At 42.4% G+C, this 25,146-nt stretch overlaps 2 protein-coding genes and 1 pseudogene across 2 annotated transcripts in view; 2 read left to right on the top strand and 1 right to left on the bottom strand.

Moving 5' to 3' along the window:
* Positions 1–1,494: 1,494 nt before the first annotated feature.
* CENPU (centromere protein U) lies at positions 1,495–16,509 on the top strand. Its single transcript, XM_055128118.1, has 11 exons — positions 1,495–1,724; positions 2,988–3,084; positions 5,162–5,225; positions 5,735–5,965; positions 8,278–8,335; positions 8,667–8,775; positions 11,826–11,904; positions 12,243–12,290; positions 13,288–13,349; positions 14,557–14,710; positions 16,378–16,509. The coding sequence occupies exons 1-11, from the start codon at positions 1,580–1,582 to the stop codon at positions 16,507–16,509; spliced, it is 1,179 nt and encodes a 392-aa protein (XP_054984093.1). The 5' UTR covers positions 1,495–1,579.
* A 170-nt stretch (positions 16,510–16,679) lies between these two features.
* The window catches only part of PRIMPOL (primase and DNA directed polymerase), a 35,780-nt gene continuing 27,313 nt past the window's right edge, over positions 16,680–25,146 (bottom strand). The window contains exons 10-13 of the mRNA XM_004610411.2: positions 24,960–25,068; positions 17,984–18,066; positions 17,843–17,889; positions 16,680–16,997 (exon numbers count right to left, since the gene is read on the bottom strand). Coding sequence (XP_004610468.2) covers positions 16,743–16,997; positions 17,843–17,889; positions 17,984–18,066; positions 24,960–25,068 — 494 coding nt within the window. The 3' untranslated portion in view covers positions 16,680–16,742. The remainder of the gene's footprint in view (positions 16,998–17,842; positions 17,890–17,983; positions 18,067–24,959; positions 25,069–25,146) is intronic.
* On the top strand, positions 22,994–23,724 carry LOC101539071 (small ubiquitin-related modifier 2-like; annotated as a pseudogene).

Genomic DNA, 25,146 nt, shown 5'->3' with positions numbered 1-25,146 from the left:
GTTGTTGTTTTTTTTAGCTTTTTGGGTCACACCCGGCGATGCACAGGTGTTATTCCTGGCTCTGCACTCAGGAATTACTCCTGGCGGTGCTCAGGGGACCATATGGGATGCTGGGATTTGAACCCGGGTTGGCCGCGTGCAAGGCAAACGCCCTACCCGCTGTGCTATCATTCCAGCCCCGCCAAATGAGTTTTGTAGTGTTCTTGTTAAAACCAATTCACTGACTTTGTTTTTAGAAAGTTGGCCAGATGCACCGAATAATGGATGTATTTGAATTTTCTGGCACTTCTGATAAAGATGAAGAACCTTATGAAACCTTTGGTGAGTAATTTTAAATCTTTATTCTGAAAGTTTTGACATAATTTAAACAACAACACTTGGTAATTTTAAATCTTTATGCTGAAAGTTTTGACATAATTTAAGCAACAACACTTAGACTAATTACTAACAAAAATATAGGAGTGGCTTCATAAGAAATCCATTGTCTCTATGTAAATTTGATAGGAGGATTCGATGATTTGAATGAGTTTTTCTCACTTCTAGGTACATTGAAACTAAAAACCCTATTAAACATGATCAGAGCAGAACGCTTCTAGAAGCATTTAGCAAGCCGGTCATTTTAGTACACCTGTCTTTGTACCCTCTAGCAAGAGGACTATGAAATCTACTTCTCACTTCACATTGTCAACAGTCACTTGGTAAAGGGGCTTAAAATTTGGCAGGAGAAGAGAAATGATCTTTTCTGTTCAGAGGGGACAGGGTGGGTGACCCAGACGCCATTCTCAGTGATACTTGATCCTGTGGTGTAGACCCGACAGTTCCGTGGTTGGGCCTTGCAGTGCCGGGGGCCATGAGAGCCACCACCTGTCCCTGCTCAGGGGACCATGCTGTGCTGCTCTGGGCTCTTCTCTGCCTTTAAATCCCCAGGGACAGAGACCCTGGGGGGAACCAGTAGATCTTTCCTGCTGCCGCCTTCCGGGAGCCTGCGGTACCCCCTTCCCAGGCCTTTCCACCAAGCCATTCAGTTTCCTTCACTTTCCTTTTTCACTCTGGCTAGTCTTTTATACTCCCTGCAGGCTCAAGCCACACAGGTAACGTGCGGAGAGGAGGGTGGGGGGACTGGCATCTGACATTCGGTCATAAATACTGGGTGAGTGGTCATAAATACTGGGTGAGTGTCCATCCTGTTGGCAAAACTGGCCGGGTGGAGGGGAGGCAGTGCGGAGAGCAGGGAGGGGCTGGGTACCCGCGGCCTTAGCCATGTGACCTCATGGGCTGGTGGCCTCCCAGGACGGATGCGTGAGGATCCTGAGGCTTCCTGCATTTAGTGTCCATTTAATTAAAAACCTGCCCTGCGGGGCTGGAGAGCCAGCTCCGACGCTGAGAGTGGGTGTCACCCAACCCCTGCCAGGATGCTGCTGTGTGTGCCAGCACACTTCTGTTGCCTGGGACTGCTAAGTCGCCATGGATTTGTTGGCAGGATGGTTTAAAAATTGTTAATGTTGGGACCCTCTGCGCCTAAAGGCTTTGATTCCAGAGATGTAACACATTCGGGCATCCAGCGCAGCATCCGATAGCGATGCACTGGGACACCGAACTGGGCAACAACTCTGTGCTGCCGGGGGTGGATTTTTTTCCTCCCCACCCTGTCTTCCTGCACGGAAAGCAGCGGCCTGGCGGCACCCACGTGGCAGGCGCCATCTTCTGTGACTCCAAACCCACAGGTATTCGGTTTTTACTTTTGGGGCTCCCAGGAACTCATGGGAAGGGGGCGTAACCGGCACGCCCTCGGCCCAGATAAATCCGGAGCCGCTGAGTGCGAATCGGACACTCTGCGCCTAAAGACTTTGAATTCAGAGACTTCTTACAGCAATGCACTGGGACTGTGAGCTGGGCTATGTAATTTCTGGCAGAATTTTCCCTGGACTTTATACAGAAATCCAAAACTGCTCGGACGCTGCCGCGTCCGCACGACTTAACATTTATAATTGTCAGCGATGTGAAACGGTTCCATTTGAACAGGTCTGACTTGGGGGGGAAACTCCAAATAATAACAGTAAGTTTTTGTTGAAATATTGAAGGTTTTTAATGTAGCAGCCACCTCTCTGGACTGTGAACTAAGCAAAAGCCCCACGCTGGCCGACGCGGCGTGGCGTACACCATACTATGAGGCGCAGGAAGGGGGATGAGGGGGAAAAAGAAAAAAAAAAGGGGGAAAGGAAAAAAGGAAGAAAAAAAAAGAGAGAGAGAGAGAGAGAGAGAGAGAGTTATGTACTTGTAGCAGTGGGGCTACATATCTCTTCATTTCCAGCAATGAAAAACTAATTATCAAATGTAGTAGTTCTGTCTCTCTTGGTTGGAAACTCCAACAACTATAGTGAGTTTTGTGTTGAATTATGGAATGTAATCAAGGTAAAGAAAAAATGAAGTGAAATTCATTAGTTATACAGTAGGGGGTAGGGGGTGGGGGCGGGGGGTATACTGGGGTTTCTGGTGGTGGAATATGGGCACTGGTGAAGGGATGGGTGTTTGAATATTGTATAACTGACATATAAACCTGAGAACTTTGTAACTTTCCACATGGTGATTTAATAAAAAGTTTTAAAAAAAAATTGTTAATGTTGAAGTGGGACCTCAGAAACATTTTGGAGGACTGGGGACATGGCGCCTCCCTGCCCAAGGGCACTTGCCTCGAGTGCATAAGGACTCGAGTGCCTTCCCTGGCACCGTATAACCTTTCCACCCCAGCCTATGCCTCGGCACTTAACTGGCACTTAACTGGCACTTAACTGAGTGTTGCCAAGAGTGGTCCTCCTGAGTGCTGCTTGGGAGATAACCACCCGGCCTCAAAAAAAAAAAAGATTGGGGGGAGTGTAACAATTTCAACTTGTTAGCTACTGTGTAAACCAGAAATTGCCACACACAGGTTTTAAGGAAACAAACACTGCACAGGGCCAGATTCTCAAGCGGACCTTTGTCTTTTCCAGACCCTCCCTTGCACAGCACTGCCATCTATGCTGATGAAGAGGTGTTCTCTGCCCCATCCGGCCCTTCCTCTCCGCAAGGAAAAGAAGCAAAGAGAACGTACGATTGTGTCCCAAGCAACTGTTTGTTTGTAGTTAAGGAAGCGATTGCCAAGCTCTTTCAGAAGCTTACACAACTAAAGCCTGTTAGATCTTTCCAGCTGGCTTGTGTTCCTGAAAAGCACCAGGACATAAAAACCTAAATATTTAATTATTGACATTACTCATGATCACTAGTCCTATGCCCCATTATCCCAGAAAACATTCCTGCAAACGTAGATTTTTCTTTAGGACAAGGTTGGAGGGAAAGATTTTGTGAACATAAATTTTTAGGCAAGTTTGAGACTTTTAATTTATAAACTATCGCATGAGACATATTTTCTGGTACACTGTGGGATTAGCAGGGACAGGCTGAATGTTACTTAAGAACACTGATGTACCAAAGTGGTATAAATATATGTAAATATACATAAATATAAGTATGCCAAGATGTGTCTATATATTGTCCTGGAGGATTAGTTTGAATTTAACAAATTTATATTGGCAGGGTCACATCAGTCAGGCAGATATCTAGAGACAACTTGAGAACAAATGATTCCGTGAAGAGCTTGTCAGCCACTCTGATACTAATTGTCAGTTATTTGCTAGGGCAAGTTCCTGACCTCAATTGGGCAGTAAAGTCAGCACCAGTTCTTGAACATATTCTGAGAGTGGCAAAACCGTATACTTGAAGCAAATACCCTTAAGGCAGAAGTGAAAATGAGGAAGTCTCACTAAAGTTGTATGCTTGTAGGTTGGTGTTAGGTACTCGGTTATTCTAGAGACTAGTTTATCTAGAAGCTGTTGCTACTGAAAATAAATAGTAAAAGCCAATATATGTTCCTGAGCATCTTGATTGGGGCGGTGTCATCATTCAAAGCAGAGATGCTGTCTGCTGAGTCTGACGGGTTTATATATGGATAGGAAAGGAAGCAGGTGGAGATGCAGCTGAGTGGGGCTAAGGCCGCATCAGCAACATTTCCCCGAAGTCAGGGAAGCAGAGGACCCAGCTCCAGAATCCTCACCGGGGGTGTTTGCTTCCGTTTGCTTCCTTCTTCCAGGGCCTTCGCTCTCTGTCCTGATGATACTGTTCTCCGTCCTCTCCCCCACCCCCTGTTACTGCCCTAATCTCCCCTCCCCAGACTGTTCTGGGTGGCCGTGCTGTTCCACAGACCCCTCCTTCCACCTTCGTTCCCCTTCCCTTCACTGCCTGCTTGGAAAAATGCTCTCTGCACTCCAGTGTTGGGTCCATGCTGCCCTTCCTGGCACCGGCTGGGCCGTCATGCTGGCCGCCCAGGAGACAGTGCGTCTTTTAGAATGCCTGCTCACATTTAAAGTGGTTTCATTCACTGCACTCTGCATTTTGAGGTTGGGATTTAATCAGTATTGGTTGGATTAAATAAAAGAAATCTCATCAGGGCTTTTCCCGCTTCTCTGTAGAGGATGGACTGGAGTGATAGCACAGTGCGTAGGGTGTTTACCTTGCATGTGGCAGGCCCGGGTTCCATTCCTCCGTCTGTCTCGGAGGATCCGGCAAGCTACCAAGAGTATCCGGCCTGCACATGGCTTATCTGATATGCCAAAAACAGTAACAAGAAGTCTCACAACGGAGACATTGCTGGTGCCCACTTGAGCAAATGGATGAACAACAAGGATAGTGTTACATTGTATAGTTTTTGTGTGCTTGTTTGGGCTTTTCTTTTCTTTTTCTTTTTTTTTAATTGATAGCATAGTTTAATCCTGCTAATGTTTGTGTCTACTTTACTACACTACCACCACTGCCCCCCCACCCCTGCCAGTGCCCCTTATTCCCCGCAAAAAAATAAAACCTCCAAGGAATAGTCTCAGCTCACCTACTTCTGCTATTAACTTGGAGAACAAAAGAGACCTCATGCCTAGGTGACAGGGGATGCATGAGGGCCCCCAAACTCCTGCAGAGAAGCCAGTGTGGAAGGTGGAGGGGGCGTGAGCAGGGAATCTGGACAGGAAGGCAGGCCTGCAAGAGCAGGGCAGAAGCTCAGTTCCTAGTGGGACGAGCCGTTTATTGTGAGTGAACAATGAAATTGTGCAAGATACTGATGGCTCGCTTCTCACTACAGTTTGGACTCTTCTGAAACTGAAGCGAGTGAAAATGAGTCTATAAAACTGAATGCAAAGGAAATGGTACGTTGGAACTCCCTCTTCTAAGTATCTAAGCTGTTTTCTAACCCTACCTGGATTGGATGTAGATAAACTGTTTTAGCTTCTTTCCTCCTTGGGGAAAAATGTTTTAGAAACGTCTTTAGTTATAATGTGTGATATTTTTCATCAGAGAAGTCACAAATCCACGTACCCTGTCTGTTTTCAGCACAGCCATGCAATGGGTTTTTAAACTGTTTTCTGAAGATCTGGCAGTTGGTTGGGAATGTCTGTTTGCATCGCCTTTATCTGGGTTTCCCGTCCTACCCAATAGTTATGGGGCTATTGGGGGTTTTCTCCCTCTTCAGTTCCAAGTGGTCAAACCCAGGGCCTCATGCATGCAAGGCCTGTGCTCTCTGTAAGAGAGCCATTAGTTTTGAAGTTCTAAAGTGAGATGTGGGGACCTTATCTGTCACACAGTAAGAACTTAGTGTAAGCGTGTCTTTTCTAAGCCCCAATCACCGTATTTTCCTAAGCTTGGTTTCTTGACATAGCCACAAAGAAAACACAAGCTATCCGTTGATGATTCCAAAAGCAGTGAAGAGCTCAGTGTACGAAGCCAAGTTAAGCCAGTGGAGGAAACCAACACACCCCACCAAACTCCTTCAGCGAGAGCCTCCTCCAGACTTGCAGAGGCACCTGCCCGGCTGGCCACTGCTGCAGGGGACGGGGCCCAGAGTGGCCGGTCAGCTGTGGAGCGAGAGGCCACAGGGGGAAGCCCAGCGGTAAGTCTGTGTCCCTTGGGAGAGGAATAAACGTTTGGAAATGGTTTAGGAGCAAAGTCCAGTGTTTGCTCTGGCTCTTGAACTGTTTTAAAAGATGCACTGTGTTTGCTGCTGCTGCTACCGAGGGCTGGGGGGGCAGAGGTGGAGGTATCAGTGTGTTTGAGGGGTTGACACCCGACCTCGCATGGGCACAGCGGCATGTAGCCCTGCATTTTCCTTTAAAAATACTTAATTTCAGGGGTGGAGCAATAGCACAGCGGGTAGGGCGTTTGCCTTGCACGCGGCTGACCCGGGTTCGATTCCCAGCATCCCATATGGTCCCCCGAGAACCACCAGGAGTAGTTCCTGAGTGCAGAGCCAGGAGTGACCCCTGTGCATTGCCGGGTGTGACCCAAAAAGCAAATAAATAAATAAATAAATAAATACTCATTTCAGAAAACAGCACAGAAGATAAAACCCACCTGCAGTTCCATTACACAAAAGAACTGGTACACTTGTCGGGAATTCTCTGTTCTTCAGTTCTTTGACTGAACTTTTCTCCTCCTTAGCCTAACTGTTGTTATCATTACTAATTCCATTATACCCGTCTTAATGAAAGCATGCATACTGTGAGTGTGCTCTCATTTAGTGGCGCCGAAGAGCTGTTACAATTTCAAGCTGTAAGTTCTTTGGTGAGTTTCTTTGCAACCTAATCTTTGTGTACGCCCCTGACCCTTTCTGCAGGAAAAAACAGCACTGTAGCACTGTCGTCCCATTGTTCATCGATTTGCTCAAGCAGGCACCAGTAATGTCTCCATAGTGAGACTTGTTACTGGTTTTGGCATATCAAATACGCCACATGTAGCTTGCCAGGCTCTGCCGGGCGGGTGGGATACTCCCGGTAACTTGCCAGGCTCTCTGAGAGGGACCGAGGAATTGAACCCAGGTCTGCCGTGTGAAAGGCAAAGGCCCTACCCACTGTGCTATTGCTCCAGTCCTCCCAGTCATTGTATAAAAAAATCATTAATGAGGGCAATGCTTCAAAATGAAGAATCTCCTCATAGAAAAAATAACTGATTAAAATTTCTGGTTAAAGGTGTTCTTTTTCAAGATTTGTGATGTATACTAAGCTCTTAATTTTCATTTTGTTAATTTTTTCATCAAAAATTCAATTTTTCATATTTGAATAAAGATCTCATCCTCATGTTTAACACATTAACATCTACTAAAGGGCTCTGCCTCTGTCTTTCACTGTGCACCTTCCACACTCAGTACACAGGCAAGGCCTCGGACTGGCTTCCTAATTACTCTTCCAGTTCCTTCTCCCCATCAAACAAATACGAATACTTTTTTTTACTAAACTAATCCAGCTTTGCTGGATTAAATATTCATGACTCTTATTTTAGCACCTTGAGTATCTATTTTATCATCCCCTCCTTGGAGAGAAGCTTGCTGGTAGCTAGCACCCTGGGGCTTCTTTTTTAAGCTGTACTCTTCCTTCCCCTTGCTGTGACCAAGGTCGGTATGAAGAGGTGATTTCCCACTAGGAGCCATTTCTTGCCACCTTGAGTAGCAGCTCCCTGAGACTGCGCTCGTGTGCGTGGATCTTACCCTGCACCATGGTCTTCTCTTCACTGAGCTGCGTGGCCCTTGCATTCTCTGCCTCAGATATCCTCTTTGACGCAGTCTATTCTGAATCCCAGGATGTAAATAGTCTCACCTGTGCAGTACTTGGCCAGGGAGTTCGGGGACTCTTGCATGTACTCGTGATGCTCCCCTTGAGCAACTTATTTCAAGTCCGTGTCCGATTTTCAGCATCTTCAGCCGAGAAGTTGCTCCTCCCTGTGCTGCTCCAGAAACCAGCCCCGCGTGGCAGAGGGCGCCCAGGGAGGTTTGCCTTTTGAGTGTCCCTCACTTCCTCATGTTAATTCACAAACTAATTTATGTCATTGCCACAAACTTAGGACTAAGAGTATAAATATATTGAAGTTTTATAATAAAAACTTCTTCTGAGACCTCTGGCGTCCTGAGCCGGTCTCAGAGTGGCTGACGCGCCTGCTCCCTGCTAGAGTGAGCCAGCTAGGCAGGGTGGCCAAGTGCCCAGGCCAGGTGACAAGGGCCTTATCAGGTCTGGTCAGTGGTGCTGAGGGCCACCAACGCCATGGGGCCAGGTAGTGGCAGGGCAGAGCAGCCACACGCAATGCTGAAATCAAATCGATAGCCTCGAGTTTGAGGCATGCGCTCCAGCCCCTTATGCAGTCTCCCCAGCCCCTTATTTTCCAAAAGAAGGCATTTTTCTCTAGTAAAAATCATTTGCTATGTCTTTTTTGTAGAAAGTCCGGAAAAAGATGCCTCGCAGCAAAAGGAAGAAATCAAAAAATGAGGACTCAGGTACAGAATAGTTTTATGCTTGGAAAAATTTCACTTCTCAAAACGTTTGTTAAAGCCGTAAACTCTGTCAATATTTTTTGATACGCCCTTTGCTTGGGGGAGGAGGAGCTTGCTGAGCAGTGGTCCCGGGACCCCGGGTCAAGCAGGCGGCCCTAAGGCAGCCCTTGCAGTGCTGGGGGGAAACGAGGGACTCCCCAGTCCTGTATGTGTCAGGAGACTTTCCCGGAAAGAGTTTGTGTCTCATTGAGAAACCTGGACTTTGAGCCAGGTTACTGGTAATTGGCATATGAAGTGTTCTAAATGTTCAAGATAATCTATCTAAATGTTCTAGATAATGCCGACTATGTACATGCTTGGTGTCTGGAAGGACAGAGCAGGAGTGACATCACGGAGTTGGGTATCATCTTGTCTGCCTTTGAGAACACATGCCTGAAATATACGTAAGTCTTCCGTGCCCCGGCCTCTTCCTCCTAGTTTCCCCAGGGGCACCATTTCTGTGGCTAGCCTACAGCTTTAGGATGTGGTGTTTTCGCTAATGTTGTCTTCAAATTTTTTCCCCCTATTTCCATGAGGATTTTTCCTTCCTCCTGTGGACTATTTGGTGGCATGTTTTTGTATGTCCAAGTGTGTACCTTTAATTTACACTTTTGTACACACAGTGGTCAGAGATAAAGCAATCTGGTGACCTTATTTTTTTCTCAGTTATTTTTATGGCCTCACACATGAACTGTGGAGAATATTATATGTACTTGAAATCAGTGTCATTCTTTCCTTATTTCCCGGAAGTTCTGTGAATTTGTGCTAAATATATTTAGAAACTATTTTTATTAGGAAATTGTATTTAAAATTGTTTTGAGGGGTGGGAGGACACTGGGGAGCCTCCTGAGTGGCTCAGTGACTCTTGGCAGCAGCCAGTACTTTATTGCCAGGGCCCGAGGACACAGTACTGCTTGGATCTGCAGTGCCAGGAGTACCCTGTGCTGGGGATCAAATCCCAGTTGTCTGCATGCAAGGCAACCACCTGAAACCTGTAAATCATACGTTTGCCACTTCATCATTTGTACATTTTATGTTATGACCCTCTCCATTCCTAAAAATGCTTTTCCTTTTTCTTTTTGCCTTAAAATCTCTTTTATCTGGGGGCTGGAGAAATGACGGGTAGGGCCCTTGCCTAGCATGCAGCTGGCGCTGGGTCAGTCCCTGACACTCATGTGGTGCCCCTGAACACATCTGGGTATGGGGAATCACGAATCACACACACACACACACACACACTATGTATATATATATATGTACATATATGTATATATATGTATATGTGTGTACATATATACATAAATAAATCTGATACTGTTTGTAATTTGCTGTCTTTTGCTACCATTTGCTAGACTTTGGCTTCCTTTTCACGTGTAGACTTTATCTGACCTTAAAGTTTAATCTTTCTTATAAAATCTTTAATACTCCAAACTATCAATCTTTGAGTTTCAACCATTAAATTTAGTTCACTTAAATCTATGAGTCAATGTCTGATATCATGTAAACTCTCCACTGTGATTACTTGGTATTCTTGATATTTTCTCCTTTTCCCCTACACCAAACTCCATCATATCTTACTACTAAAATTTTTAGTTGTATGTTTTCTCCTTTCATCTACTTTTTATGTATATATACATATGTACATATGTATATATACACATATGTGATATAAATGTATATATGTGTATGTGCATATACATATGGATATATGTATATACATACATATATATAATGATTTTCACTTTACAACACTATAGTTTTAGGAGTACATTGTCACACCTCTGTGGGTGTAGTGGGCTCATGGCACCCCCTCAAAAGCTCCAGTGCCCCTCTGTCAGCAAGGCAGATGCCCTGCCTCTCACCCGCTCCTTTTCTGGTAATAAGCACAACCTTTCACCTGTCTAAGACTCACACTTTGTCTATTAACCCATCTCAGTGCTGATTTTTCTGCATTCATTATGTTTTGGCATATTGTTTTGTTTTCATCATTTGAACATTCGTAATTTCCTGATGATTCTATATAGTGGTGGATTTTCCAGCTTTCCTTTTACTGTTAAGTCATAGCTTTATCCCACTTGTGCTCAGAAAATATACTTAATAGGACTTACCTCATTAAAACTTTTGAGGCCGGAGAGGTACTATAGCAGGTAAAGTGCTTACCTTGCACATAGCTGAATCAGGTTGGATCCTGGCATTCCATATGCCAGTCTCAAGCTCTTTGGGAAGCAGACAGGAAATGTGGCTTAGTGGCTGACTCAGGAGGCCGTGAGCTGAACCCCTGGGACTGCACTGCCCTGTGATTCCCAGACGACAATGTGTGACCCCTGGTGAGCACCACAATCAAATGTGTGACCGTGAGCACCCCAAGAAGTGTAAAACCCAGATATCACAACAAAGGGAGAGGGCAAAATTAAAGCATCCTTTTAACGGGAAGGAATCCTAGGTGAGTTTCTCTGTTGGGGCAGATCCCTGAGGGAGGGCCCCCGAGAGAAGGGGACCGGGTGCAGGCTCTAATTCTTACCACTATGACTAACACAAGAGGAGGTTTGTACTCTGAGCAGAGATCTTTCTCTAAGACCACATCAAAAAATGGTAGTGTTTCTAGAGACATCAGCAAATCTTACTCCCCAGACAGAAGAGCAATGAGGAAACAGAAGACAGGAGTGGCACTAAGCCTGATTGGCCCCAATGAGCACACACAGAGCTACCATATATATGTATCAGATTTATTTGTATATATAAAGCTGGGTGGAGCTTCCCTGAGCTCCATCCGGGGGAGACTCCAAGGGCATGCAGGCCTGACACGCACAGGGCTGCTCCTGGCACTGCGGGCCTTCGGAGAAGCTCAGGGTGGAGCCACTGGGAGGTTACAAACACTCCACCCACCAAAAACAAACTTGGAATGTATAAGGAGTCCTTTCCAGGATAAATCATATTAAGGAACAAAATAATGTTTCTGTTTTGTTTTGGGGACATACCTGGCAGTGCTCAGAGGTAACTCCTGGCTCTCAGGGATCATTCCTGAATGCTCGGGGACCATATGGGATGCCGGGGATCGAACCTGGGTTGGCCAGTGGTGAATGATATCTGCATGAGTTTAGGGGGAAATGTTTCTTTCATTGAGACACTCCCATATTTTATTTTTAAGTCTGAGAAAGCAGAACAGGCTAATCACTGCCAGCTTAAATGTTCACATGGTAAGGGCCAGAGTAGGGCGGGCCTTGCACGCCGCCAACCCAGATAGATTCCCCCAGCACCAAGTATGGTCCCCTGAGCACCACCAGGAGTGATTTCTGATTGCAGAGCATTACCAGGTGTGGCCTCAAAGCAAATACAGAATGTTCAAATGGTATATGCCAGATTGTGATTTGTTGGTGTGCAAACAAATGAAACATACCTTTCAAATCTTTTATAAGATAGCTAGTTTGATCTTTTTTTTTTCACTCCCCTGTAGAGAAAAAATAGAATCTAAAGTTTTTAAGGAGACCATCAATAAATTCCATTCACATGTAAAAGAAGAGCTCATCAAAATGGTAAGTTCACTGACGTGCATTTGTTGGTCTAAATTTTTATTAATCTTGAGGCATCAGTTTTAAAAAGCTCCCATTTAGGGCAGAGATAGTACAGTGGACAGAGCAACTGTTTTGTAGATAGCTGAGCAGGGCTCAATCCCTGGCACCCAACATGGTCCCCGTAGCCCACCAGGAATGATCCCTGAGCACTGCCAGGTGTGGCCCCAGAAACAAAATGCTTGCATTTACTGGCAGTTTGACAAAATAAGAAAAAACTACTTGTTTCACTTGCTATTTTTAAACTAAATGTGATGTTAAGTATTTAATTTTAGTAAATGCAATTTTTTTTGTGTATGTAGCTTAAAGAAGCTCAGAAGGTGAAAACTCTGAAAAGAAAGAATGCTAAGGTAAACCACTATGTGCTAGTCTTACAGAACCTCAACATGCAGAGTTAAGTAAGGGTTGAGTGTCCAGGTATTGTGCACAGCAGAGTTTGTGAAAGATTTTTAGTACTGTTGAATGTCAGCTTAAAGATGGAAACTAGCTGCCTATTTGTTTTTATAATCCAAGACAATAAAATCAAGCCCTTCTAAAATCCCAGTATTGGTTTATGAATGGCTATCAAGTTTTAAATTATCATATGATTAAGTATTAAAAAATACTGTTTGTCATTTTTATGGATGTCAAAATGCAAAAACTTTAGAAGAACTGGCCCAGTAAGAAGACAGCCTTGGATTACCAGGTCATTTCTGTACCGCTTCTGCTAGACAGGGTTGTAGCACCTTGAAAAATCAGATAAGGCAGAAAGGAGAAATCAGCAAATTCACAGCCCTGCCTTCATTTTGCTTCTGGTTGGAAAAAAAATGGCCTTTGAAGTTCTAACTCTGGCCCTGGATAAATCCGAGAGTGGAAGCTGTCCCACAATATTTATACTAAAAATGTATTTAATGTATTTTCGTTCCAGGATTTACAAGCCTTTGGTTTGCTTTAATATCTTATCTTCATTACGTGTAAACAGTTATATACCTGTATTACATGTAAACACATAGGAACTGTCTGGACATCCAACAATGTGGTACCAGGTAGTCACTAAAAGTGATGTCTGAGATGTAATATGTAGGATTGAAATGCACCTTTTAAGGTAAAAACTGTACTGCCTCCAGTTGCACTTCTTCAGAGTCATCTCTGCTATTTCTCAACTTCCCTTTTCCCCCAACATTAGCATTTATCATGAGTTTTTAGTATATCCTGGCTGCATGTAATGTTCATCTGTCTTCTCTATTAAACCAAGGATATGGTGATAAGAATTGGTTGTCTTATTTCCTATTGCGTTTCCAGTACCTAATACAGTGTGCTAGTTATCAAACATTTGCTAAATTAATTTGGAAAAAATACTGCCTTTAGATTATTTCAGACATCAAAAAGAAAAGACAGCATTTGGTTGAAGTCCAGGATGAACTGCTTCGGTAAGATATCAAAATCCTCTGAGAATTTACCTATAATCTAATTACGGTCTGTCATGCTAGGTGTAGGAAAGTTGCTACTGGGGGCGGGGTCATGCTTTGCACATAGCTTACCCAGGCTCAGTTCCCCACAATGCAGATTTCCTAAGCCTCCAGGCCCTGCTGCATGTGATCCCAAAACAAAATTTGTTGCTGTGTTGAACTGAAACACCAGACTTGGGGCTGGAGTGACAGCACAGAGGATAAGGCACTTGCCAATCCAGCTTTGATCTCTGACATCCTTTATAGTCCCCTGAGCACTATCAGGAATGATTCTTGACTACAGAGCTAAGAGTTACCCTTAAGCATCTCAGGGAGTGGCCCCCAAACGAAAACCTGAGTTACCTTCCCTCAGTGGAAGAAAGTTATGGTGCTGAGTTAGAAACTTGAAGCAAAAGGAGAATTTGGCACTGCTTTCCCACCTGCTCGTGGCCTCAGTGCCAATTTGAGAGGCAGCGTAATCGGAGACAACGCAGACAGAAACTAGACGGTAGACAGCTCTGGGTCCTTGGGAGACAGCCCTACATAGATGCCTCAGTTCCCTCATTTCTAAGTGAACAAAACATTCCCATACTGTGCTGGGTGAGAATTAAATGAATTAAGTATTCAGAAATTGCTTCAAAGAAACTGGCATAAAACAAATTCAGTAGGAAAGTGCTCACAGTTTTTGTTACATTGATGTTGAGACATCTCTAAGTAGCATTCCTGTGAATTCTTTCCCAAGAATTCGGAGTACTGAAAGCACTCTGTTAAAGAATCTGCTACCAGAGTTTATTAGGGACAAACTATTTCTGCCATTAGTTTCCAAATTTAGTCTATGCTGGCCATATGGCCACTGGTTGAGCAATGTGAATTGGCCTGTGATACAATTTAGATATCTGTTGTTTCACTTAAAAGTTAACATTTCCCGCAAGATAGCCTGAGGGGCTGGGGTGCTGCTTTGTATGCAGGAATTCATGCAAATAAACTCCCCAATAAAAAGGTTATAGTTTCCAAGAACCTGTCGATGCTATTAAGTAAAGACTTGATGATTCTTAAATTGTACTGTAGAACCTTGAGAGGTGATAAAAGGGTAAATCTCTGCCTGGTCTGCTCCCCTGACCCTCAGGATACTTCCATACTCCAGCTCATTCACTATTAAGCTATTACCTTATGCTATTTTTTGTTTTAGTTTAGAACCACAGCTGAAACAACTACAAACAAAATATGATGAACTTATGGAGAGAAAAGCCGCCCTTACTAATGCAACATATTTCTTATCTAATTTAAAACAATTTCATGATTATTCAGATTTTCAAGAGAAAACAAAGAACATGAAGAAAATGGTAACTTCCAGTTTTTACTTTTTTACTGTGCTTCAGAAGATAGCAGAGTTGCTTCCTAGAGTACCAGAAACTTTAAGGAATAATCAGACACAGCATTTCAGAGTATATCTAGGAGATATGAATAAATCAGTGAAAATTTGTTAGATCATCCCTTTTTAACTGCTTAAGGTTTTCTCTCTTTAGAAGACTGAATTTCAAAGGAAATATGCCTCTCACAAATTTTAAGTGAACTATGCTTTATTTTGGACTGGAGTGATAGCATAGTGGGTAGGGCGTTTGCCTTACAAGGCCGACCTGGGTTCGATTCCTTCGTCCCTCTCGGAGAGCCCGGCAAGCTACCGAGAGTATCTCGCCCAGACAGCAGAGCCTGGCAAGCTGCCCATGGCGTATTCAATATGCCAAAAATAGTAACAAGTCTCACAATGGAGATGTTACTGGTGCCTGCTTGAGCAAATTGATGAGCAACAGGATGATGCTTTATTTTATTGAAACTATCATCAGCATAAGATGATCCAGACATATTTTATTTTTTTATTTTTTGCTTTTTGGGTCACACCTGGCGATGCACAGGGGTTACTCCTGGCTCTGCACTCAGGAATTACCCCTGGCCGTGCTCAGGGGACCATATGGGATGCTGGGATTTGAACCCGGGTCGGCCGCGTGCAAGGCAAACGCCGTACCCGCTGTGCTCTCTCCAGCCCCCAGACATATTTTAAAGACCAATCCTTTGAAATGGATTCACCCCAAAAGTATATCTGAAAAAAATTTTTTTTAGAAATTGAAGTATAACAAGGACATTAGAGGGAATATGGACATTTTATTTTTATATATTGTTTATAATTTTTGCAGCATCTTGCTATCCTTATAAATAGCTCAGACTTAGAAATGTTATGGGAAGATTATGTAACACATATAAATTACATTCTTTTGACCTAGAAATTGTTTACATTAGGTATGACAGTTAACCCAGCTCTCCTAAAGCTTGTTTCAAGTGAGATTCAGTTACTCTCTTGTTTAGAATATATATTCTTACTTATTTCTTGAGCTTGGCATCCTTTGGGGGTTTTGTACTCGTAACAGAAACCTCTCCTGGAAGCAGATATCCACAGGAGCTTAAACATATTAGCTACTCAAATATTAAGTTGAATTCCCTAAGCAATACATGGTGGTAGTTTTCTACTCAAATTTTATTACTAAGAAAATCACTCTGAAAAATTAAACTCCGATAACACATTTATGGATTGGGGGCCAAGCTACAGCACAGCAGATACCCCCTAAGCCCCACCGAGAATAATGGGTGTGGCCTGAAAACTAGAAAATCATGAACTAGATTTGTTAACTTTCAGTGGACCTAAATAGATTTTTCTGGTTTATGCCTTTCTTATGGGGCCTATCTGTTCTTAAATTCTTTAATGTTTAAAATAAGAGATCAGACCCCAAACCTGTCCCTGGAATAACTGATTAAAAACAATTCAGATGCAGCAGTTGTTTCAACTAGTCTGGAATAAGATGAAAGCAACCTTACATTATGATTTGACAGTGTCCTAAGGAAATGAACCGAACCAATTATTTTAAGTAATCCTAGTTTGAAAAGTGAAAAGAGTAGTTAATAGAAAGCTCTATAAAAATTTACACTGATATTTAGATTAACAGGCATTTTCTCTCAGCAGTATGATTCATCCAGCCTTCCTGCTCTGCTATTTAAGGCAAGAACTCTTTGGAGAGCTGAAACCCATCTGCAGAGTATCAACCATCAATTAGAGACGCTCCTTGACCAGAGACAAACTTCTAAAGATTAGTCTCATGCGACTGTTACATTCTAAAATGGTACCTTTGTTCCTTGAAGAGATATAAAATGGCTCAAATTAAATGTTAGGAGCAATGTTTAGCATGTGTTTGACTGTACTGTTGTTAAGATGGCAGCAAATTCCAGATATTTAAGCTGAAGTGATGACTAAGTACACCAAAGTCAATTTTCAATAAATATGGTTTAATAAATTAATATTACATGGGTTTTTTCCCAGTTAATTAGCTACTCTTGTAATAGTTCATCTTTACTCATTACAGCTTCCATAATTAGCTCATCAGGAATTTCATCCTCTCCACTCTGAAGACTGAGAAGACTGACTTCTGCAGCCTCAGCTAATTCAACATCTTCCGTAGCTTCCAAAAAATAAGCTTCATCCACACCATTATCCCAGTCAGCATCAGAAGATGCACCTATTGATAGTTCATTCAGGTTCCTAGTTTCATTGTTCACAGTTGCTTCCGTGGTAAAGTCTTCTTCCTTTAGGAAAAAAGCATGTACTCAGAATATGTGATGATTTTTATCGTCTACTCAGTCTCATGTGGAATTAACGTTTTGTAAGACAAGTTCATTAGGTATTAACATGGATGTGCTAGAAGTCCTTAGTAGACTCTCTGGGAATGGTTTAATTCAAATGCTGTTGCCACTGTAGTTCAGATACCCTTGAAACTCCCTCTGGTACATTATTACCAACTAGCACAAGAATATTGGAGGGAAAGAATGAGTTTTGAGGGGAGTGACAAAGGAGATGGGGTTTCTGAGTAGCAAAAAAAATTTCAGTTTGGCTGTCTGATAAATACCTACAAAATTTAAAATGCATATTTGTAGGTAGAACTTGACAGTTCTACCTACAGACAGTTGTTTAAAGAAACGTTATTTAAAGAAACATAAAATTAGTACTCGGTACGCACATCACAAAGGAAAAATTAAATGACACTCTTTAAAAGTCTCAGTGAATTTGGTTAAATATTCACGTAATATTAGGTATGTGCTGGGGCAGGATACAGCTACACTAGATTTCTTTGTGGATACCAAGTGGCCAAACTGGTTAAAAGCTATTGGGGGCCAGTCTCTGGACCAGTATGCAGGAGGTGCCAAACTGCAGGTATAAAATGACCGAAGGGTGAGGAGATAGTGCAGAGATTAAGATAGTGCTCTTGGCCTGGATGGGACCCCCAAACAGAAGAAAAATGTGAAGGATCCCGGTCTAAGTCTGAGGCACATGCCTGGGAAGTGTCCAGCCCTCAGTTGCCTCCAGCAATGTGGGAATCACTGACAGCTCATTTATACTGTTAAAGGACGAAGCAGTAATAAGAAAAACTGACCTCTTTGAAAAGAAACAGGAGAGAAACTTCAGCAGGTATTGGAAAACCTGAATCAGAAACACAATAAAGCAATTTCATACAATATACAAGATACACAAGTATCTAATATTTTACTTTATCATAAATACAAAAATTACTCACACTTAGATTTGAAGTTTTCTGCTTTACATATAGGGTCATGACATTTTTGATACCAAACTTCATTTTTCAGATCAACCAAAATCCTGATGTTAAAAAAAAATTGTTATAAATACCCAGACGAGATAGAAAACAAAATTATGCTATCTACAAGAGATATGTTTGAAGTGGAAAAAAAGTTAGAGGAAATACACAGCAGTCCAAAACCATTTTAACAAAAATATCTCTAAGATGCATAATTCTTCATCTGTAACTATCAAGAGAGCTTCAAAACATGCAAAACTGGCAAAATTTCAAAAATAAATTCTCTCGTAAATCATGACAAACATTTTAGTAACTGAGACAAAGATCACAAATCTGGTAAAGATACAGAAGTCTTGAATGAAAAATTAGCTGTTTTATAAGCTGATAATTGATATTTATAGTATGAAATAATTTAGAAGCAGCTCTTTAGATTTACATATAAAATATATAAGCTGCTTTAATGTGAATTAAGTTTATAACTGTGTTGTACAATTTATACGATACACTGATTATAAAATGTTTCAAAATAAAAATACAGCCAATAGAAACCCAAACCACAATATTACAAACATTTCTAAACCAGTGGAAACCAAGGAAAAACCATACAAGTCAGAACTAAGATTGAAATTAAATATCAAAATGTTATACATATGTTAATAGCTAACTTGATCTTTAGAGGGAACGGTGGAATCTTTACAGCCATCTAACAAAAGAACTGGCAAAAGAATTTTGAACAAATGAGTTCAGAAACCATAAAAACTATAATAAATGTAATAAAAGTTTAAAAGAGACAAAACTTTTTAAAGTGTAAAGTCTAAAAAAATTCTTGCAAGATAAAAATGTTATTTATACCTCCTTAAAGAAAATGCAGACTTAACTTCAAATATAAGCATATATCAAAAATTCAAGATTACAAACTTTTGGTAAAGTAGACAAAGTGCTAAATAAGAATATACCAAATTAAGCAAACTTTAAAAGTTATAGAAAGGGTCCGAGAGATGGTGCCACAGGTAGGGTGCTTGCCTTGTACATGGCCCACCTGGAGAGCCTGGTACCCCATACAGTCCACTGAGAGCAGAGCCAGGAGTAAGCCCTGAGCACTGCGGGATGTGGCCCAAAGTCCAGAACAAAAAATTGAAAGGTACAAAAGACCTTAACAATTCTATAAACACTAAGAAATATTGCTACAGTTCCCTGCTGTACACTAGCGTGCTTCTGGACATCACAGATGTCTGAGTATTTCTAGGGAGACATTGGTACTTGACATTTGTCATGCGCCCCACAAACCTCATTTACAGTTCATGGCTTTAATTCTATGTAGCCCTTTATCTGCTTCAGTGACAGCCTATCTTTGCAGAACTGGGTTTTAATTGGTTTCGCTAAAATGGACCAGGAACATCAATGTGGAATGAGACTTGAGGGGTCCATGTCCATCCTGATGCCAAAGTTTAAGAGGCTCTGCAAGCTCAGGACACATCCATTTAAGTAATTATATTCAAGAAAAAACAAAGGGGTGGGGAGATACTTCAGCAGTTAGGGCACATGCCAGCCTGGATTTGGTATCTGGCACCACATGACCTGAGCATTGCCAGGGAGGCTCTCGAGGCCTCCAGAGCACCGGGTGGCCTCCTGGCCCCTGGCACTGCATCCTTGGGCCCTAGCACTGAACTGCACAGAGGAGCCCCCAGGCTACCTGAGCACCACTTGGGGGCCCCCATGCAAAACTGGATGAGATTAAAATAGTTAATCTTAAACGTGTATCCAAAGTACTACGCTTTGAGAACATACATTTACTGTTTAAAGCTAGTAAGCAGACGAGGGATACACACTCAACAGTGAATTAGGTGGCTGGGCTCCATGGTAAAGTGCTTGGCTTCAGGCATATCAGACCCTGGGTTTGATCACTAGCATCAAAACCAAAACACAAATTCTCAAAACAAGCCAGAGAGAACGGTGGGTAGAGTGCTTGCCTTGCAAATGGCCGAGCCAGGTTTGAACCACAGCACCACACAAGTCTCCCTGAGTGCCGCCAGGTAGGAACCAACAATCCAAAATAAAACAAACCACAAAACTTCAGGAGGTTGAGAATTTCTGAACAATGGTATTCACTGAGAATCCATCCACATCTGTAGAATTCAGATTTGCAGATTCCTAGTTTCTGCAAGTGGGAAATAAACTTGTCTGGCCGGGGGAGGCCTGGCGTCTTGGCAGTGCCTCACATCTCAGCAACTATGTAGGAAGCTGATTTTACGGGCTCGGAGCCACCCTGCTGGGCAGTGACTGCACTTGAGAGCTATGAAGGACCCGGAGGGCTGTGCCAGGTGTCAAGGGCCTTGCTTCCATGGAACTTTGTATGCCTTGTCTCTAAATGACTGGCAAAACTTAACACTGGGAAAGTCTCTCATTTGTATAGTTTAACAAGCGTATCTTTAATTCATAATCAGGGAAATTCCAATGAAAATCAAATATTATTTTGTACATGATTAAAACTTCCCAACAGTCAAGTGTTCGTGGTGTATCTGGAGTGCATGGAACAGCAGATGTCTCAAAATGTTGCTGATGGGAATATTATAATTAGCCTATGTGAGAAATGCCTAGTAAAATTGAGGTGCATATTCTTTGACAGGTGTATATACGCTAGTACATATTTCCTAGTGAACAGAAAATTGTACTCTACGAAATAATGTACAAGTATGGTTGTAGCTCTATCAATGCCAGTGTCTACTGTAGAATATTAAATAGGTAAATGGCAAAGAATGCATATTACAATGTAAAATTTAAAAATAGCTACATGTGTAATATGAAAGAGTCCTATACAGTGGGCCAAAAAAAAGTAACTCAAAAGATTAAAAAATATGTAAAATAAAGCGTTAGGAATATAAATGTATGTGGAGGAAGGGGAAAGAGTAAACAAATCTAGTTCAACAGTCGCTCTCCCAGGACCAGAGGAGAGGAAGGAACTGGAGCTACACCACAGGAAACTTTAACATTCAGTCGACTTTTGAAATTTTTTTGAGTTCTTCTGCTCTTTGACCACACCCGAGAGATGCTCAGGGCTTTCTCCCGGCTGTGCTCAGGGATTACTCCTGGCAGGGCTCAGCAGACCAAATGAGGAGCTGGAAATTGAACCTGGGTGCAAGATAAGCACCTTACCCCCGGAACCAACTTCTAAAGTTTATTTACATAAAGTTTATTTACATACATACATACATAACAGGTCATACATAACAGGTGGTCTTTTCAGTGTTTAGTCTTTAAAATGTATATACACAGGGCTGGAGAGATAGGACAGGGGTTAAGGTGATTGTCTTGCATGCAGCTGACCTGGGTTTGGTCCCTGGCATCGCATGTAGATCCCCTGAGCCCCGCCAGGATCACTCTAGGAGTAAGCCCTGAGCACCTCTGAGTGTGGCCCAAAAAACAAAAACAAACAAAAAAATTTGTTTTAATTACATGTACATTCACATTATGTATGTCTTAATATGTATGTTTTTAAAAGATGCACCAAAGTCATAGTTCTCACTGGTTCAGGGATTGTGATTTATCTTTTCCTTTGTTTTTTTGTTACAGTTTTGTGTACTGATCAAAGTTTTTGAAGTTCTTTTTTTTTTTTTTTTTGCTTTTTGGGTCACACCCAGCGATGCTCAGGGGTCATTCCTGGCTCTGTACTCAGGAATTACCCCTGGCCGTGCTCAGGGGACCATATGGGATGCTGGGAATCGAACCCATGTCAGCCATGTGCAAGACAAACATCCTACCCACTGTGCTATCACTCCAGCCCTTTTTTTTTTTTTAAGTTCTTTTTATTTTTTTTATTTTTTTTTTTTTTGCTTTTTTTTTTTGGGTCACACCCGGCGATGCACAGGGGTCACTCCTGGCTCATGCACTCAGGAATCACCCCTGGCGGTGCTCAGGGGACCATATGGGATGCTGGGATTCGAACCCGGGTCGGCCGCGTGCAAGGCAAACGCCCTACCCGCTGTGCTATCACTCCAGCCCCTTTAAGTTCTTTTTAACTGAATTCTTTTACCAAAAAAAAGTATAGCTTCCCAACATATTTCCCCACTTTACAACAAAAACATTCATAGTAATTTTTTATGTCTGATACATGTGCTATATATGTTTAATGTTTAGAACTCTCAAATTTAGATTTGACACTAAACGAAATCAAAGCAAAACTCCCAGCATAACTGGTAACTACTGGGTTTCTATTCAACCCTAAACAAATCCCTTTGTTAGGGGGAGCTGGGGAGTGGACACACACAGTGGTGCTCAGGGGTGATTCCTACCAGTGTTCAAGGGACCATATGTGCACATGGTGTCAGGGATTCAAACCAGGGTCATAGCAGTTGCCTTACTTCCTATACTACTCTCTCAAACTCCTATTCCTTTACTTTTTTTTTACTTTATTTTTAAAATTCTGTTTATAATTTTACTTCATCCTTTTTTTTTTTAAAATCACTGTATTGTTAGGGGCTACCCCTGACAGTGCCACCCCAATCAGGAGCCTCGAGAACCACTCCCATAGTGCTCAGAGGACCCTGGAGTGCTGGAGATCAAACCCAGAACCCCCACATGCAAAGGATGTTTTGGGCCAAGGGAAATTCCTACAGCACAGCCTAATATCCGAAACAAGCATTCCATTTGGTTCTTGCCGTAGCATGCTTTGTCTTCAACACGCTAACATGACCTCAACTCCAGTGATTCACACTCAAGTTTCTTCTTGCTCATATCTGCTCAATATTTATTTAGAGCACATATAGTGTCAAGAGCCAATGGCAGCAGGTGAAGGACAAACAAACCTGTTCATCTTTCACCTGTCCCCTGACTCTCACTTCCCTGGTGCCTTTCAACTCTACTTCATCTTGATTATATTAGTGAGGGATTATTTTATCAATTTAAATAAATCCACCTCTGCTAGAAGCAATGTAATAAGATATTCAAACGAAACCAATAAACTAAATACTAACTGAATTACGCTCCTGGAGCTGCCTGTGTGCGCGTTCGGTGCGGACCTGGTGCCTCTTTTGTGAAGCGGTCGCTGAGATTTCCGGCGTTTGCCATGGCCGACGAAAAGCCCAAGGAAAGCGTCAAGACCGAGAACAACGATCATATTAATTTGAAGGTGGCGGGTCAGGATGGTTCTGTGGTGCAGTTTAAGATTTAGAGGCATACACCACTTAGTAAACTAATGAAAGCCTATTGTGAACGACAGGGTTTGTCAATGAGGCAGATCAGATTCCGATTTGATGGGCAGCCAATCAACGAAACAGACACACCTGCACAGTTGGAAATGGAGGACGAAGATACAATTGACTTGTTCCAGCAGCAGACAGGGGGTGTCTACTAGCGGAGCCCGCTATCTCCTCCAGAACTCAGCTCCTCCAGACCAAGAAGACATTCGAAATTCGAAAACCGCAATTTGGTTCCACCACATCCTGACTACTACAGTATAGTTTTCTCGATTCTGTCATTCTCCCCTTCCCCATTCCTTTATTGTACATAAAGTAACTGGTGTATGTGCACAAGCATTGCATTTATTTTTTAACTAAATAGCCAATGGTATGTTTTGATTGACATCAGATGGAGACGGGATGGGGAAAAAATATTGGTTCTGTGAAAATCCCCCTTTCTCCATTAGTGGCATGCTCATTCAGCTCTTATCTTTATATTCCAGTAAGTTATTTTGCTCTCAATGTTTAACAAAAAAAAAAAATAAATAAAAACAACGTAAAAATTCTTGCATACTTTGTTTGATTGGAGAATTTTAATGTTTTTCATTTATCACCGTAAAACCAAGGACAATTTTATAACTTTTTTGTACGTAGCTGTTACATGTAGGGCAATCTGTCTTTAAGTAGGGATAAATTACTCTAAAAGAAATGAATCCTAGATAGTTTTCCCTTCAAGTCAAGCGTCTTGTTGTTTAAATAAACTTCTTGTTTAAAATGAAAAAAAAATATTAACTGAATTATAAATAAACCTATTATAATCATTTTTGTATTCTCAACTTCATTTAAAAATTACAACACTGATCTTTCAGAGCTTATTGGAGAGAAGTATGAGCTTGCAGTGATGGGGCGCACGGGAAATCTCGAGGGGGTGGGCCCCAGAACCGGCCCTGCTCCCCGCCCAGATGAGGCCCCGAGCAGCTGCCCATGAACGGCTCCTCTGCTCCTGAATGGCCATGTTCCTAGAGGCACACAAACCAATCTCAGAACGCAGCGGCTGCTCGCAGAAATGCTCCTGGACTGTGAATTAAGCTACTGCCCCGTGCCGCCCTGGGGGAAAGGGTGTTGTCCCTTCCGCCTTCTCCCCTCAGCAGCAGCATGGTGACCGCCATCTTTCAGCACCTATTGGACAGAGGTACGCACATGCAGTGATGGGACACTCGGGAAATCTTGAGATGGTGGGGGGGGGGGGTGCCCTGGAACCGACCCTGCTCCCCACCCAAATGAGACCCCGAGTGGCCACCCACAAACGGCTCCTCCGTTCCTGAATGGCCATGATCTTAGAGGCACACAAACCAATCTCGGAACCCAGCAGCTGAAATCCAAAACATCATATGCTCTTCATTATCAGCAAGAGAAAACAAATTATCAAGTGATGCCTTTTCGGCAGGTCTGATTGTTCGGGGAACATTCTAAATAATAATAATGGGTCTTCTGTCAAAAAATTGAATGTAATCAAAGTAAAGAGAGAGTAAAGTGAAAACCATCTGCCACACAGGCAGGGTGGGAAGGGGGTTGGGGAGTATACTGGGGTTCATGGTGGTGGAACATGTGCACTGGTGAAGGGATGGATGTTTGATTATTGTATGACTGAGACTTAAACCCGAAAGCTTTGTAATTGTTCTCACGGTGATTCGATAAAAAAAATAAATAAAAATAAAATAAAAATTACAACACTTAAAATATTGGTTAAGCACACAAACTTGTTAATAAACATTACTTACATGATATTATTACTCTTGTGGGCCCTGCCAATGTTTTCACACCAACGGTATTTATAAATATCATAAACCAATAATTCTTCTGGGAAAAAGTAGTTCCAACGCCGAATTCCTAAAAGGGAAACAGTGTTTCTAATGTATTATCACCTAACCTAATGTATCTATTACCTAACAATTAGAAAAGGATTAT

Source organism: Sorex araneus, chromosome 1, assembly GCF_027595985.1.
Source record: "Sorex araneus isolate mSorAra2 chromosome 1, mSorAra2.pri, whole genome shotgun sequence".
Lineage (NCBI taxonomy): Eukaryota > Metazoa > Chordata > Mammalia > Eulipotyphla > Soricidae > Sorex > Sorex araneus.
The sequence above is the reverse complement of the archived record's forward strand: the minus strand, read 5'-3'. Positions and strand labels throughout refer to the sequence as shown.